This window comes from Leptonychotes weddellii, chromosome 15 (genome assembly GCF_054177405.1).
Source record: "Leptonychotes weddellii isolate Sample4059 chromosome 15, ASM5417740v2, whole genome shotgun sequence".
Lineage (NCBI taxonomy): Eukaryota > Metazoa > Chordata > Mammalia > Carnivora > Phocidae > Leptonychotes > Leptonychotes weddellii.
In genome coordinates, this window is record NC_138383.1 from 27495591 (window position 1) to 27508878 (window position 13288).

At 57.4% G+C, this 13288-nt stretch overlaps 1 protein-coding gene across 1 annotated transcript in view; it reads right to left on the reverse strand.

The window, feature by feature from the left end:
* Positions 1 to 11394, reverse strand: part of CUEDC1 (CUE domain containing 1) — a 28208-nt gene extending 16814 nt beyond the window's left edge. The window contains exons 1-2 of the mRNA XM_081805270.1: positions 11298 to 11394; positions 1468 to 2097 (exon numbers count right to left, since the gene is read on the reverse strand). Coding sequence (XP_081661396.1) covers positions 1468 to 1812 — 345 coding nt within the window. The 5' untranslated portion in view covers positions 1813 to 2097; positions 11298 to 11394. The remainder of the gene's footprint in view (positions 1 to 1467; positions 2098 to 11297) is intronic.
* Between the last annotated feature and the right edge of the window lie 1894 nt (positions 11395 to 13288).

A 13288-nucleotide genomic window follows, 5' to 3' on the forward strand; every position in this document is an offset into this window, starting at 1 on the left:
AGCGGTCTCCCAAAGAAAGAGACTAAAGAAATCTGTGCAAAGACCGGAACAGCACTTATTCACTCAGCGAGCGTTCCCTGGGTGCCTGTTACGTGCCAGGACTGTCCTGGGTGCTGCAGGTGACACGGGGAGGAGGCAGATGTCATCGCCCACGGAGCTTCTCCTCCACCTGGAGGGAGAAATCGCAGGCAGCACCAACTAAAGGAAGAAGGGCCAGCGGCCTCGCCCTGCAGAAGGACTCGGGCTGACAGGGTCCTAGATGCCTGCAGGGCGGTGTGGACCAGGAATCTGAGGGCATATCTGGGCCTAGGTTTTCTCTGTCAACGAGGGTAATAATAATAATAATGCCGCCTCACAAAGCGCATGAGGACTGCAAGGACGGATACATCTGAAGCCTGTAGGATGGTGCCTGGCACAGGATGGGACTCAGCGAAGAGCAGAGTTAAATGCCATCTGCTGGGCCCTTCCGTCCTGTCCCTGGCCACATGTCCCACCACATGTACCTTCTCGCTGCCCTGCAGGCAGTGACCCGATCACAGAAAGACTCTGTGCGCCCCTTCTGCACCCAGCACAGCAGGTCCTGCGGAGACCGGGGGTCACACATTTACTGGAGGGGCCAGGTGGGCCCTGAGGCAGCAGGGTGGTCCCTTCTCCCCCAGTGACCTCGCTGAGAAAGGAGGGAACTGCTCGGGCACTGCCTGCTGCCGCCTCCATCATGCCTTGGTCAGAGGAATTTAACTAGTATGTCGGAGGTCCCTCCTCTTTGGTAGCTCCCCATGCTCTCTCTCCACGGCCTGGCCTTCTCAAGCTCCCGGTCTCTGCCCCTCCAGAGGTCCTGACAGATGGTCCCGCTGCGGGCTCCCTAAGTGACCCGTGCTCTGTCTCACCTCTGAGCCTTTGCAGGAGCGCTTCCCTCCGCCTGCACACCCTGTCTCTCACTCCCCACTCTTTCTTTGGGCCTCAACTTGGCTATCCCTTTCTCTGGGAAGCCATCCTCCTCTCCTGCTCCCACTTCTCCCACCATAAGCATTTATCGCTCTCCCAGCTCCCACTGCCTGAGTCTTGTGAGCTCTGTGCCCACAGAAACCCGGTCTGACTTGGCCACGGTGGACACCCAGAAGTGCAAAAGGAGCCTTTCCAGGAAAAGACAGGCTAGAGGGCCCCAGCCTGGAACTGGACTTCAGTATGTTGGAGTAGGGCCCGAGTGTCTGCATTTTTAACAAGCTCCTCAATTCTGATGGCCCCTGAGCGGGGTCTAGTGCCATGCCTGGCACACCACCGAGTAGGTGCGCCGTGTTTGTTGAATGACTGCATGATTTCTGCCCATAAAAGGCCACTGACCGGCTTGGGTACGGGGTTCCTACGAGAAAGGGGCTACCGGCGAGTTAGAAGTCAGACAGGTCTAACGACCCAAGTCCTCTAAGAGGTTCAATCAGCGGTGAATGATGGGGGGGGGCGCGCCCCTACCTCCGGGGGGATGCTGTCCTCCGAGTCGGAGCTGTCCTCATAGACGCTGCCGCCACCGCCCTCCAGGTTCATCTGCAGCAGCTGGTCGATGGTGGCGTCCACGGCGCCGCTGTTGGCGCGCAGCACGCACTCGATGATGTCGTAATCCATGCTGGGGAACATGGTCTTGAAGTCGTCCATGGCCTGGTTGAACTCGAGGCGGCGCACCTGGCGGGCGGGCCGGCTGTTGTTGAGCTCCTGCGAGGCGGCCCCCGCCCCGGCCCCGGCCCCGGCCCCGCGCGCCCCCGCCGCGCCGCCCCCGCCGCCGCCCCCGCCGCTGCTGCTCCGGCGGAACAGGCTGGTCATCTTGCCGAGCCGCTGGGGGAGAATGTTTGCGGCCGGCGCCGAGCCCCTGCCCCCGGATCCCTGCGCCGTGGCCGCTCGCTCGGTGGGCTCGGGAGACTCCCTCCCGCGGCTCCCGCTCCCCTGGGCGGCCAGGCGGGGGCGGGGCGCGCGGGGTCGCCGGGTCGGGAGGCTAGGGCGCGGGGCCACCGGCGGCCCTCGGGGAGCGGCCCTCGCGGGGCGGCGGCATCCGGGCCTGGGCCTCTGGTCATCCACACCCCCGGGGCATCCTGGGGCCGGCGGTCCCACCTGAAACAGAGGGAGGCAGAGTCAGGGGCGGGATGCCAGGGGCATTAGAGAACCCGAATGCCCGGGAGAACCGCTTCTTTGTGCTTTCTCTCCAGCTGCGACAGTCAAACGGCCAGGGTTCTGTGCTGGCACAGGACAGCTACCTGCTAGCCAAGGCTTACTCCGGGCCGGGTCCTCGGTGAGCTGGGTGGGCTGACTCCTGACACCGCTATGAGGTAGATGCTAGTATCCCCATTTCGCAGGTAGGAAAACTGAGGCATATAGATGTGGAGGAATTAGGATTTGCACCCAGCACTATGGCCACTGGTCTCAGCCACTACTCCTACTGCCCAGGAGCCCTGACGACCTGAGGCAGGAGGGGCTCTGTACAGGCCCCAGCCTGCCCTCTAGTCTCCAGCCCACCCCAGTCTCTGCTTCCCACATCACCGTCCCAACTTGATGACGCCAACATCATGGCCTCCAATTTGTGGAGAGTGCCATTAAATCTGCGACAGAAAACTGTCCAGCCCGCTCACAACCAAGCACGTAAATCACTGCCAAGGTCACATTTTGTTAGTGCAGTCAACTGAGAGTTGAATATGTCTAAAAACCTCAAATTCTGACTTTCTCCTCCTTATCCCAAAATTAGTAATTTTGTTAAATGTAGAAAAGTGGCAGCTTTAAGGGACCGTTCCATCAAAGGATGTTTCCGAAGTTCCTAAGTTTGACACAACAGGTGCGAAGCTATTTTCCCTTTTCTAGGACTTGGGGTTATCATCTTAACAGCTGACACAGAAACATTCGTGTGAGCAAATCAGCATGATGCTCTTGCTTGCCATGATCTCAGCTGTCAAACAGCTGATGGTGTAAGAAGAACGAGAGCAGAGGAGTGTGGAAGGTGCTGTAGATGGGCTCTCACTCACCCCAGGGTCAGAAGATCCATCACTACCATTGATTCCCTCTGTCTCTTTCGGTCAGTCCCTGCCCAGGTCGAATGAGACTGCATATTGTTCCCCAGGGCCACCATGCTGAGATTCTAACCTCCTTCAAACCTCTGACTCCTTAGACGGAGGTGGAAATTGTCCAGGGCTCCTGTTCTGGGGCTTGTTGGGTGGGCGTCTGCCCCGTCCCAGAAAGGTGGGCTATATCGAAGAATGGAAAACTAGGGGCGCCTGGGTGGCTTAGTGGGTTAAGCAAACGTCTGACTTCGGCTCAGGTCATGATTTTGGGGTCCTTCGATTGAGGCCTATTGGGCTCTCAGTGGGGAGAAGCAGACTGCGTGCCAAGCTGGGGCGTCTCCTCCGCTCGGCAGGGAAGTGCCCCTATCCCCGCTTGTTCTCACTCTCTCTCTCAAATAAATAAATAGATAAAATATTTTTAAAAAAAAGAATGGAAAATTAGAAGCACTTGGGCCCCATGCAGCCTCTGGACACTGATGTTACAGAACTACAATCCCTCCCAGCTTCTGGAAAATACCTATTAACACTCTGGTTTACCTGTCTACAACTAGATACTTTCTCTATGCATCCACTACCGTATGTATGCATTTTTTTACGGAAATTCTATGCAACTTGTTTTTCCACTTAATAATTTATTGTAGCCATCTTCTTATGTCAGAACATATAGATCTACTGCACCATTTTTAATGCCTGAGTAGTATTCTGTTGACTGGGTGAAGCATGATTCATTATCCAACTCCTTCCACCCCCCTGTCTTCCCAAACGAGCAACTCACAGCCCAGCGAAGCCAAAGCCATTTTACAAGGAGACATAGAGGGGTGACCTCGAATGGTCAGTCCAAGAACTGTGATGAAAATGAGCACAGGAAGGTAGCCAAGTATGACACGGCGTTCCACAGCCCGCTTTAGACACCCCAACCCCCACGTCCACACCCCTCCACCACCCCTGCCACATCAGAAGGTCAGAGGATGCTCTGATTCTGCTGGAACTCTACCCTAGAGCCGCCGCCTTTGTCCCGGGCTCCGGAAACCTGCACTGCGGCCTCTGACAAAGACCTCGGGGGCACGAGGCCCCCGAAGCCAGGGCCCCGGCTGCCATCTGCTCTGCTGATATCATCATATATACAGGTCAGTGCCTTGTGCTAACTAACACCCTCTCTGGAGTAAAGCCACCTTCTCGCTGCCCCGCAAATAATTTATTAAGAGATAGAGGGACTTGGCTCTCGCTTTGCCAAGGGCAGACCCGTGCGGAGTGAAGCCAGCACCTGACCCCCCTTCTTCCGGATGAAGAAGGAAGATGATGGGGTCCAGATTGCCCCCATTAGCAGGCCCCTGGATCGGCCCCTCGGGCTGTGAGTGTCAGGAAGGTCCCGAGGGGCATCCCCACCCCCTGCCGTTTACGGGAAGCACAGGGGTTCAGAGCCAGGCTGCCGTCCCTGCTCTGCCCCTCCGCAGCTGTGGGACTTCGGAGGAGTGTCCTCCCCTCTCTGGGCCCAGTACCCTCACCTGTACTTATGGGACTTCGATGAGGATGAAACAAGATCATCCCCCACGCAGTGCCTGGAACATGGTGAGCTACCTGACTGGCGTTGTCGCGGCCCCAGAAGGCTGGCGAAGAGCCAGGAGCAGTTGGCACACCGGCCAAACTCTTCCCCAGAGTGGCTGGGGTGGGCGAGTCCTCCAGGCCTTAGAAGAAGTACTGATCCTCGAAGCCCCAGGGGAGGCTGGCTGGCCTGGGCAGCTGGAGACACCACAGGTCAGGCCACCTCCTCTTCCATTTACCCCAGGTGCGAAGCCTGGAAAAACAGCCTGTCCTGTGCGCACCATGATATGGCATGGCTGACAACTCTGGGCCAGCCCCACAGCCTGCTCCGCACGTCAGACGAAGGCGCTGACGCCCAGGACCTGTCAGAATGGCTCAAAGACATATGGCCCGTGGTGGCCAAGCCTAGACTTTCCCATCGCAGCTCGTCCTGTGGATGAGGAGCGAGTGGCTCAGAAACGCTAATGGGAAGTGCGGGGAAGCAGAAATACCATCTCCACAGGACTCCGCAAGAACGCCCAGACCCCAAGGCCAAGCTGCCTACAATTAGCACCAGGTGGGGTGACACAGGCCCCCCCACCCCCACCCCGTGAGGACCATCCCTCGCTAAGCTCAAGTGCAGAGTGTGAGGCCAGGGCTGAGGTGGGCCAGCATGGCTGGGAGCAGGGAGGAGGGCTGTCCTCGGGGTCAGTGTCGTCCATGCCAGGCTGCCTTTTGCAACCAGCATGGCTCAGATGAAAAGCAATTTAAAACACATGGAAGAATTAAGGCAGGCGACTTCGGTTCACAAGCTTGTGCCAGGCGCTTTCACATTCAATCCTTATTACAACTCCAGAGATAGACGTTATCGTCTCCATGTCATAGCTGTGGAAACCAGTTCAGAGAAGTCAGGTAACCTGCACAAAGTCACACAGCCAGTACGTAGAGAGGCCAGAATTAGGAACCCACCCCCTAGGAGCCAAAAGTGCCCAGTCAGGCTTGGAGGGCTAGGAGCCAAGGAGCCTCAGAAATGCAGCCACGTGTGGCCCGGGCTCAGAAGACTGGGCACAGCCTGGCTGACATTCCAGCAGAGGGGATGTGACCTAGACAGCACTGGGGGAGGGGTGTCTGTTGGCCAGGCCCCAGAGCCGGCTCTGTGACCTTGGGGAAATCGCTCCACCTCTCTGAACCCCAGCTGCCCGGTGCTGGCAGGACAACAGAGGGAGATAACCCCTGACCCACTTCTGAAAAAGGAAGTGAATGAAACCCGTTGAGCCTGTTAGATGTCTTGGTCTTGGAGGCCGACTCCGCAGCTCTCCCAAACTCTGTGCTGTGAGTGACCTGGGGACTCGGAAGCAGAAATTCCACACCTGCCCACCCCCAGGTCCCAGGGAGCCCAGCCTTCCGCTTCCCCATGAAGGAATCCGGGCCCGGGAGGACGGGCACAGCAGCCTGCCAGTCCTCACTCCAAGTGTGAGGAGACCGCCAAGGCCTGAGTCACTCCTGGCCTGGCCCAGGGAGGTGGGCCAACTGCCCGAGTTCTGTTCTCCTGACCTTGCCCAAGGTCAGTCCACCCAGTCTCCTGCAGGACCAGGTAGGGTCCACCCGGGAGATGTGAGAGCCTGGGAGCCAGAGTCCTGGGCTGCCCTTCTGACTGGGCCCAGTAAAGCCCAGTAAGGCTGTGTGACTTGGAGAAATCACTTCGCTTCTCTGAGCCTCAGCTTCCTCGTTTGTAAGAACAGGTGTAATACCACCTACAAGGGATGTTGTGATGGAACTTATATGGGGGCCTGGAGCTAGTAAGCACCCGAGGAAACAGGTTGGTGTGGCCTTAGGCACAGGCCTTGGCCCTTGGCTACCCTCACAGCCTGAACGATCTTATCCAGTCTGCTTTAAATACCATCTACACGCTGAATAACAGGCTCCCAAATTTCTCTTGCCCTGAGGCCTCCGGGGAACACGCCCTTCAACTCTACAGTTGCACCGCTGAGGCTGCCCCCTCTTGGATGTCCAATAGCAGCTCTGACATAATGGGTCATCCGACTTCGTGGTTCCTTCCAAACCCACCCTGCTCCTCCCACCTTCCTCATCTCTGTGAACGGCAGCTCCACGTGACTCAGGCCCGAAGCTCAGGCGTCTCCTTGAGTGCTCGAATTCTCTTACACCCACACCCAGTGGCAGCAAATCCCATTTTTCCTATCTTCAAAACCATCCCAGAACCCGGCCGCCCCTCACCACCTCCCCTGCTACCACTCGGCCTGTCGGTGTCCCCCACTGCCTTCCTACAGAAAATTCACCGTGGCGGTCTCGTCATTCCTCTGCTCCAACCCCTACCTTCCCTCCCACCCGCGCCCCCCCACCCTGCCCCCGTGGCTCCTCATGTCCTCAGAACACAACCTAGAGCCTTACTGTGGTCTGCCAGGCCCCACACCGTCCTGCCTGGGCCACCTGCCTTTGCCGTCAAACCTCACTCTGTCCCCTCCCCTCACTCTCCCTGGGCATCCTGGATCCTTGCTCATCCACTTGCAAGCCATGCGCGCTCCCATCCAGGGGCCTCCATCTCCTCCCAGATATGGACATGCTGCCTCCCTCCCTTCCTTCGGGCCCCTACTCAAGCATAATCTTATCAAGCACCAGCCCTACCTGCCACGTTCCCTCACCTCCTGCCCTGCTTTGTTCTCCTTAGGGAACAGACCACATGAGAGATTATTATATATTTCCTTGTTGTTGACCATCTCCGCCACTGAGAGGTAAGCTCCACGAGGGCCAGGCCCAAGCTTTATTCACTGTGCTGAGTACAGCACCTTCACAGTGCCTGGCACTGACAATGGAGATTTGTTAGGGGGATAAAGAAGGGAAAGGACGAGGCAAGAGCACCATGAAATGTGGGTCACCTTCCCTTCCCTTCCTCCTCTGGCTCATAGCAAGGCGGGCGGTAGCGGGAGGACTCCTCAGTTTCCAAAGCCCTTTCTCCTCTACGGTCTCACTTAGTCCTTATGAAAAAGCTATCGTTTCTATAGGGGCATGCATTATTACCCCACTTCACAGATGAAACAACTGAGGCCAAGGCAGTCAGTGCCATGGTTAAGGTCCTGGGAGCTTCCTGCTGCCCAGCCTGAGGGCCTCCTCCCTTGCAAGGCACAAAACGCCGATGGCAGGATGGTCCCCTCGCCAAGTCAGCGTCAGCTCCAGGGGACAGGAAATCAACTCCCTCCAATATCTGACTTAACACTCCTCCTGCCACCCCAACCCTGAAAGGTAGGGGTAGACCAGAAGGCCTCAAGAAGAGACAGAGTTAGGAGGCCAGAGGTCCCAAATTGCCGGCACTTCCCTTTCCCCAACCCTCTCTCGTCTAGAAGGACGAGGGACTGCCCAAGGCCAGCTCTGTCTCAGCACACCTCTGGCTCCCTCCTCTGAAAATCCCCCAAGGACAAGCCACGCACCGGAGCTTGTGATCAGTCCGTAATTGCTGTGATCCCGCCCTGCAGAGGGGACTCACTGTCCCTTCTCGCCTCAGGTCTGGGCCCAGCCCAGTGGCACCGCCAAGCCAGGCCACTAGGTGGTGTCCCAGGGCTCAGGCCCCTGCTGGTCCCAGGGAAAGGGCAGGCGAAGCAGCTTCCCTCCGAGAACCCAAGAATCTGCCCCACCCCCACCTCGGACTAAAAAGGAGAGGAACCCCAGCAGCCCAAGGGTCTCAGAACCCAAGACTGGAAGGGTCTCAGAAGGACTTATTGTCCAAGTGGGAAACACAAGGCCCACACGTGCCACCAAGTTCTAGTCCCCGGCCTTGGCGGACGCGGGGATCTATGCAGGTGTTACCCCTGTCCTGTGGAGCCCACAGAGCCCGTTAGCGGGTGACTGGAATGGGCAAGCCACATGCACCCTGCTCCCCAGCCCTTTCCCTCCCGTGTGAGAAGGCGACCGCCCGGCTTGCTTCGTCTCATCAGGAACCCGGCTGCTAAAGCCAGCGGGGCCAGAATGAGGCCATATGGCCCCTGGGACGCTTGTGTCGCCATGGCTAAGTCCTGGGCAAACCTCAGGTGGGTAGTGGCAGCGCTGACGGGGAGGCTGCCGGGCCAAGGGCAGCTGCATTCTTGTCCAGTTGTCACCTCAGTCACCATGGGGGCAGGGCGCAGGGAGGCCGGCTGAGCCGCTGGGCTTCTGAGCTGGCGAGGCCGCAAAAAGGGGGAGAAGGGAAGGTGGGGGCCCCAGAGACAGACAGAGGCCCTGGGGGGGTCTGCGCGGGGGGGGGGGGCGGCGCGGGGGCTCGAGCGGCCGGAGGGGGAGGGGCGGCGCCGACAGAGGCGCCTTGTCCTCCTGCCCCTGCACAGGCCTGTTCTCTTCCCAAGCTATTCATGTCTCTGCAGCTTCAAAAGCCAGGTGACCTTTAAATGCCGAGCCTCCTGCTCCTGCCCAAGGCGCGGAAAAGGCTTAATGGAAAACTCAACCGGCCACAGCTGCTGGGGTGACGGCGACAAGGCCGGCCTCATTCTGAGGGCACCGGGCTGCCGGGCAGCCACACCTGTGCCCACCTCTGGGGGCACGATGGGCACAGCCGGCGGGGAGAGGAGGCCTGGCCGGGCCTGAGAGGAGCAGGAGGAAGAGGGGGAGACACAGTCTCAGCCCTGCCGTGTCCTGCTGTGTGACCTTGGGTTGCCCACTTAACCTCTCTGGGCCGTACCCCATCATTTAGTCCAATCTAAGCCTGGGGCAGAACAAAAGTCCCCCTTCCCAGAAAAAAAAAAAAAATCTTTTAAAAATCTGTAGAAGAAAAAACAAGGAAAAGAAAGACATTTGCTTTCCTAATTTTTCTCTCTCTTTGCCTCGACGTCCAAGGCCAGGCGTGTAGGCAACAGGAGCTCTACGGTAGGGCCTAGGGCAAGAGGTCTCGAAGGAAGTTAATAAGGTTCCTCATTCCAGTTGAAAACGTCTAAGATGAAGCTCCTCGAGCATGAGTAACGTGGCATTCGTTTGGCCCCTCTTGGTAGGATACTGGCGATAGTGGTAATGACCTAACCCTGGTGCCCGCTTCTTTCCGAGCCAACCCTATTCCAGTGCCTTCTGCATGTTAACTCTTCTCAGCCTCTCGTTGCAGCCCTGCAAGGGGCGTACTGTCACTGCGATTTCTACTTTGTGGATAGAAAAATGAAGCACAGAAGAGTCCAGGGACTTGTGCAGGTCACACAGCTAAGTGGCCAAGGGAGGTCTGACTCCAGAATGGACGCTGTAAATCCATCCAGCTCCACCAACTCTCTGTGTTCCTCGAGCTGCGCACAGAGCCAGGCACGTGGCAAGAACTCAGGTAACCGTGTATTGAATTGAGTCCTCCACGGGGCACAGCTGCCCTGGGGGAGGCTGGGGGTGCGTGGGGCCCGTGTTGGGGGAGCAAGGGAAGAGGAAGGAGAAGTTTGCGGGCAAAGCCTCATCCTGAAGGAGGGACCATGGCAGTTTCCTTACAAAAACCTTTTCCCCACCCCACGAAGGCTGTTTAGTTGCCTGGACGACCAACTGTTTTCCACTTTGACCTGAGCCTCTTCGAAACTATTTCCACAACAATCCCTCTCTCCATCAACACATTCTATCAGCTTAGCCAAAACGCTCAACCCAGGAGCCTGCGAGGAGATCAAACATCAGTGGACAGAAGGGGTGCTGCTCCCCACTGCCCTAACCCAGGGGCCGTAGCCCTGAGGAGCCCCTCTGGGCTGGCAGCAATGTATGTCTACCTGGGAGCAAGTCAGGGGCCCAGACTCAGGGAAGGGAGTCCCTGGCAGCTCAGGTGCAGGCCAGTAAAGCTGGGCTGGCTCCAGGTGTGAGCTCATGCTGGCCCGGGGCCAGCTCCTTGGGAAAGGGGGGCCAGCGGCCCCTCCCTGGGCCTCTCCTTCAGGCAGTTGGGCTGCAGGTCCCTCCAGAGGCAGGGCCTGCATGTTCTGGGGCTGAGCTCTCAAGTCTGGACAGTTCCAGATGTCTCTGGGCCCCTGGGACAGGTGCTCAGTCAATGATGCCACACACTTTCGTATCTGAGCATGCCCAGGGAATCCAGGCCAAGGAACCAAGATTAGGGAGGGGTGCTCAGGGTGAGCAGGAGAGGGTCCTGGGAACAGAAGTCCGACTCCTGCCCCCTTCCCCTCACACTAACACGCACTGTGCACCCACCCACTGATCCATGAATCCCACTTCTATGGAATTCATATAATATGTATCATGGAAGACTATACAACAGAGAACAAAAATGAGGCCTCTCTATATGTCTCGCTGCCCAAGACCTATGGCCAAGGGGAGCAATGCAAGGCAGTACTGTACTATAGTACGTTATAGTATGTGTGTGTCAGTATGTATGGAGAGGACATTCATAAGAAACTGATCCTATAGGTTTCTGCTGGAAGGAATTAGGTCATAAGAGACAGATCAGGGAAACCTTTCTCTGTAAATCTTTGTATATCTTTTAAATTTTGATTCATGTTCATTATCAATTTAAAAGTAAAATAAGCAGATAGCCTATAAAGAATAGCAAAATGAGAGCAATGCCAGTGATTTTTTAAATCTTTTTGCATGTGTATATTATCTACAACAGACATGAATCACTTTTGAATAATCATTGTAGCAAACGTCTATGAGCGCTAACCATGTGCCATGTACTTTCTAAGCACTTGGCATGCATTATCTCATCCAAGCCTCAAAGTAAAGCAATTATAATACCCATTTTACAGATAAGGAAACTAAGGCCCAGAGAGTTTAACTTACGTGGGGTCACACAGTCAGTGATGGAGCCAAAATGTGAATCCAAACGGTCTGGCCCCAGAGTCCATGCTCTTCTTAACCTCCTCCTTATACTGTCTCTCTAATTAAAACAAAACAAAACAAAATCTGAATGATGACAAAAAAAAGTCTCAAGCAAAAAGCAAACTACAGAGCCTCTAGGACTTTAGAACTTTTGTAATCCTCAGAGTCCCAACTCCATCCTTCCTGCCTCTACTAGTCCAACAGGCCTTCGCCAGTCCTGCCTCAGTGGGAGCCAGGCCCCACTCCTCTCCCAGTGCTCCCTCCTGCTCAGGGGCCTGCCCACCTCCTGGTGGCCTCGCAGGGGAGAATGAAGGGCCGTGGGGAAGGTGGTGGCCGATGCCACATCTGTTCCAGAGGTCAGACCGCAGCGTGTGGGGTCCTCCGGGGCAGGGCAGGGCTGGGTCTGGCCAGGCAGCTCCTTGCGGAGGGGAAACCACACGTTGGTTGTGAATGGTGCGGAGTCTGGGCAGCCTCCGCACGGAGGTTCCAAGTAGAGCTTTAGCTCTGGGCCAACCTCAGCTTACATTCTGATCACCACTGCTTGGGTGAGTGGAGCTTCTCTGAGTGAGTTTCCTCATCTGTAGAATGGGATACCTGTTCCTCTGAGGACGGGTTCCCCTCCAGGGGGATTCATGAGCTGGGCACACACAGGTGCCCTCAGCCTGGGGCAGCTGTTAACAAGGCCCTAGGGCCCCACACTTCTCCACGGCTGAGTCTAGAGCCTGGCCCAGGAGTCAGGCCTGGGGTTACGATCTTGAATCCAGCCCTGAAGGGGGACAATGTGCAGCACAAAGGCCTCCCATCAGGGGCCTCCAGGACCTCAGGCTGGGGGGCTCTGGGGCCCCTGAGTGGAGCAGGGAGCTGGGCCGACAGCCCCATTCCTGCCCATATTCTACTATGCATCCTAGCGGAGAAGGGACTGGAATATACTGGGGCCTGGGTCACCCAGGCCTCCCACTCCTCCTGGGGGCCTGCCCTCTTGGGGAGGGGCTCCCCGCCATCCCCAGGGGTGAAGGAGCACAAGCACACAAGCCAAGTGGCCTTCTCAGAAGTGCCGGCCTCTGGCAGCTGAGGAATGCAGGCCCAGGGCTGGGGAGCAGGGCCTTGGGGAGGGGGTGGTTGGCCCTGAGCTTCGAAAGAACAGGCAGCAGCTGTGGCTGGGAGGGCCTCGGCCCTCCCCGTCTGGCAGCCAAGACCCCATCAGAAATTCCACCCCAGCAAGAAGGGCCAGCCCAGACAGCAGATGGGATTGTTTAGAGCCACTTACCAGGCCAGCTCCTTTCCCCAACTGCAGGCTGCTACCCCCTCCTCGCCCCGGCCCCTTCTCAGTCTGTACGGCAGCAGAGCCCCCCCCTCCACAGCCGGGGGCGTCCCGAAGCCAGCCGCCGGGCACCCCCTCCCGGCCTGAGGCCCTCCGCTGGCCACACCGCTTCACCTCCACACAGCCTCGTGCCCACCCGTGCCCTCTGGAGAGGCTAGGTTAGGACGGCAGGAAGAAATGTTCTCACTTCCAGATGATGCCTACTGCCAAAGGTCATAGAGCTCCTTGGCCTGCGATTTGATCCCAGCTGGGATTTGAACCCAGACTCCTGGGCCAGTGCTCCCTCTCCATGCAGTGCACACACTAGCAACTCCAAAACAGCTCGTGCGTCTGTGTGTGCAACACGCACCAGCTCACTCAGACCCGTTCACTCGCAAGGCCACAGGACACAACCAACCTTCATTAGGTTTTTCCTGAACACTCCCCTCCACCCCAGGTCCTCAGTCCATTCCTCTCTCCACCTAACTCCAAAGCTGGGTTTTTAAAATTACAGCCACGCTCTCCTCCACACACTGACTGCACTAAGTGTGAGCCCACCATGCGAGCCACGCCCCGCACTGGGCTGACGGCAGGGCCACGGGAGGCCCGCAGCCCTCTCTCTCTTCCCCATCCGTGCCCAGAATGGCTTTTA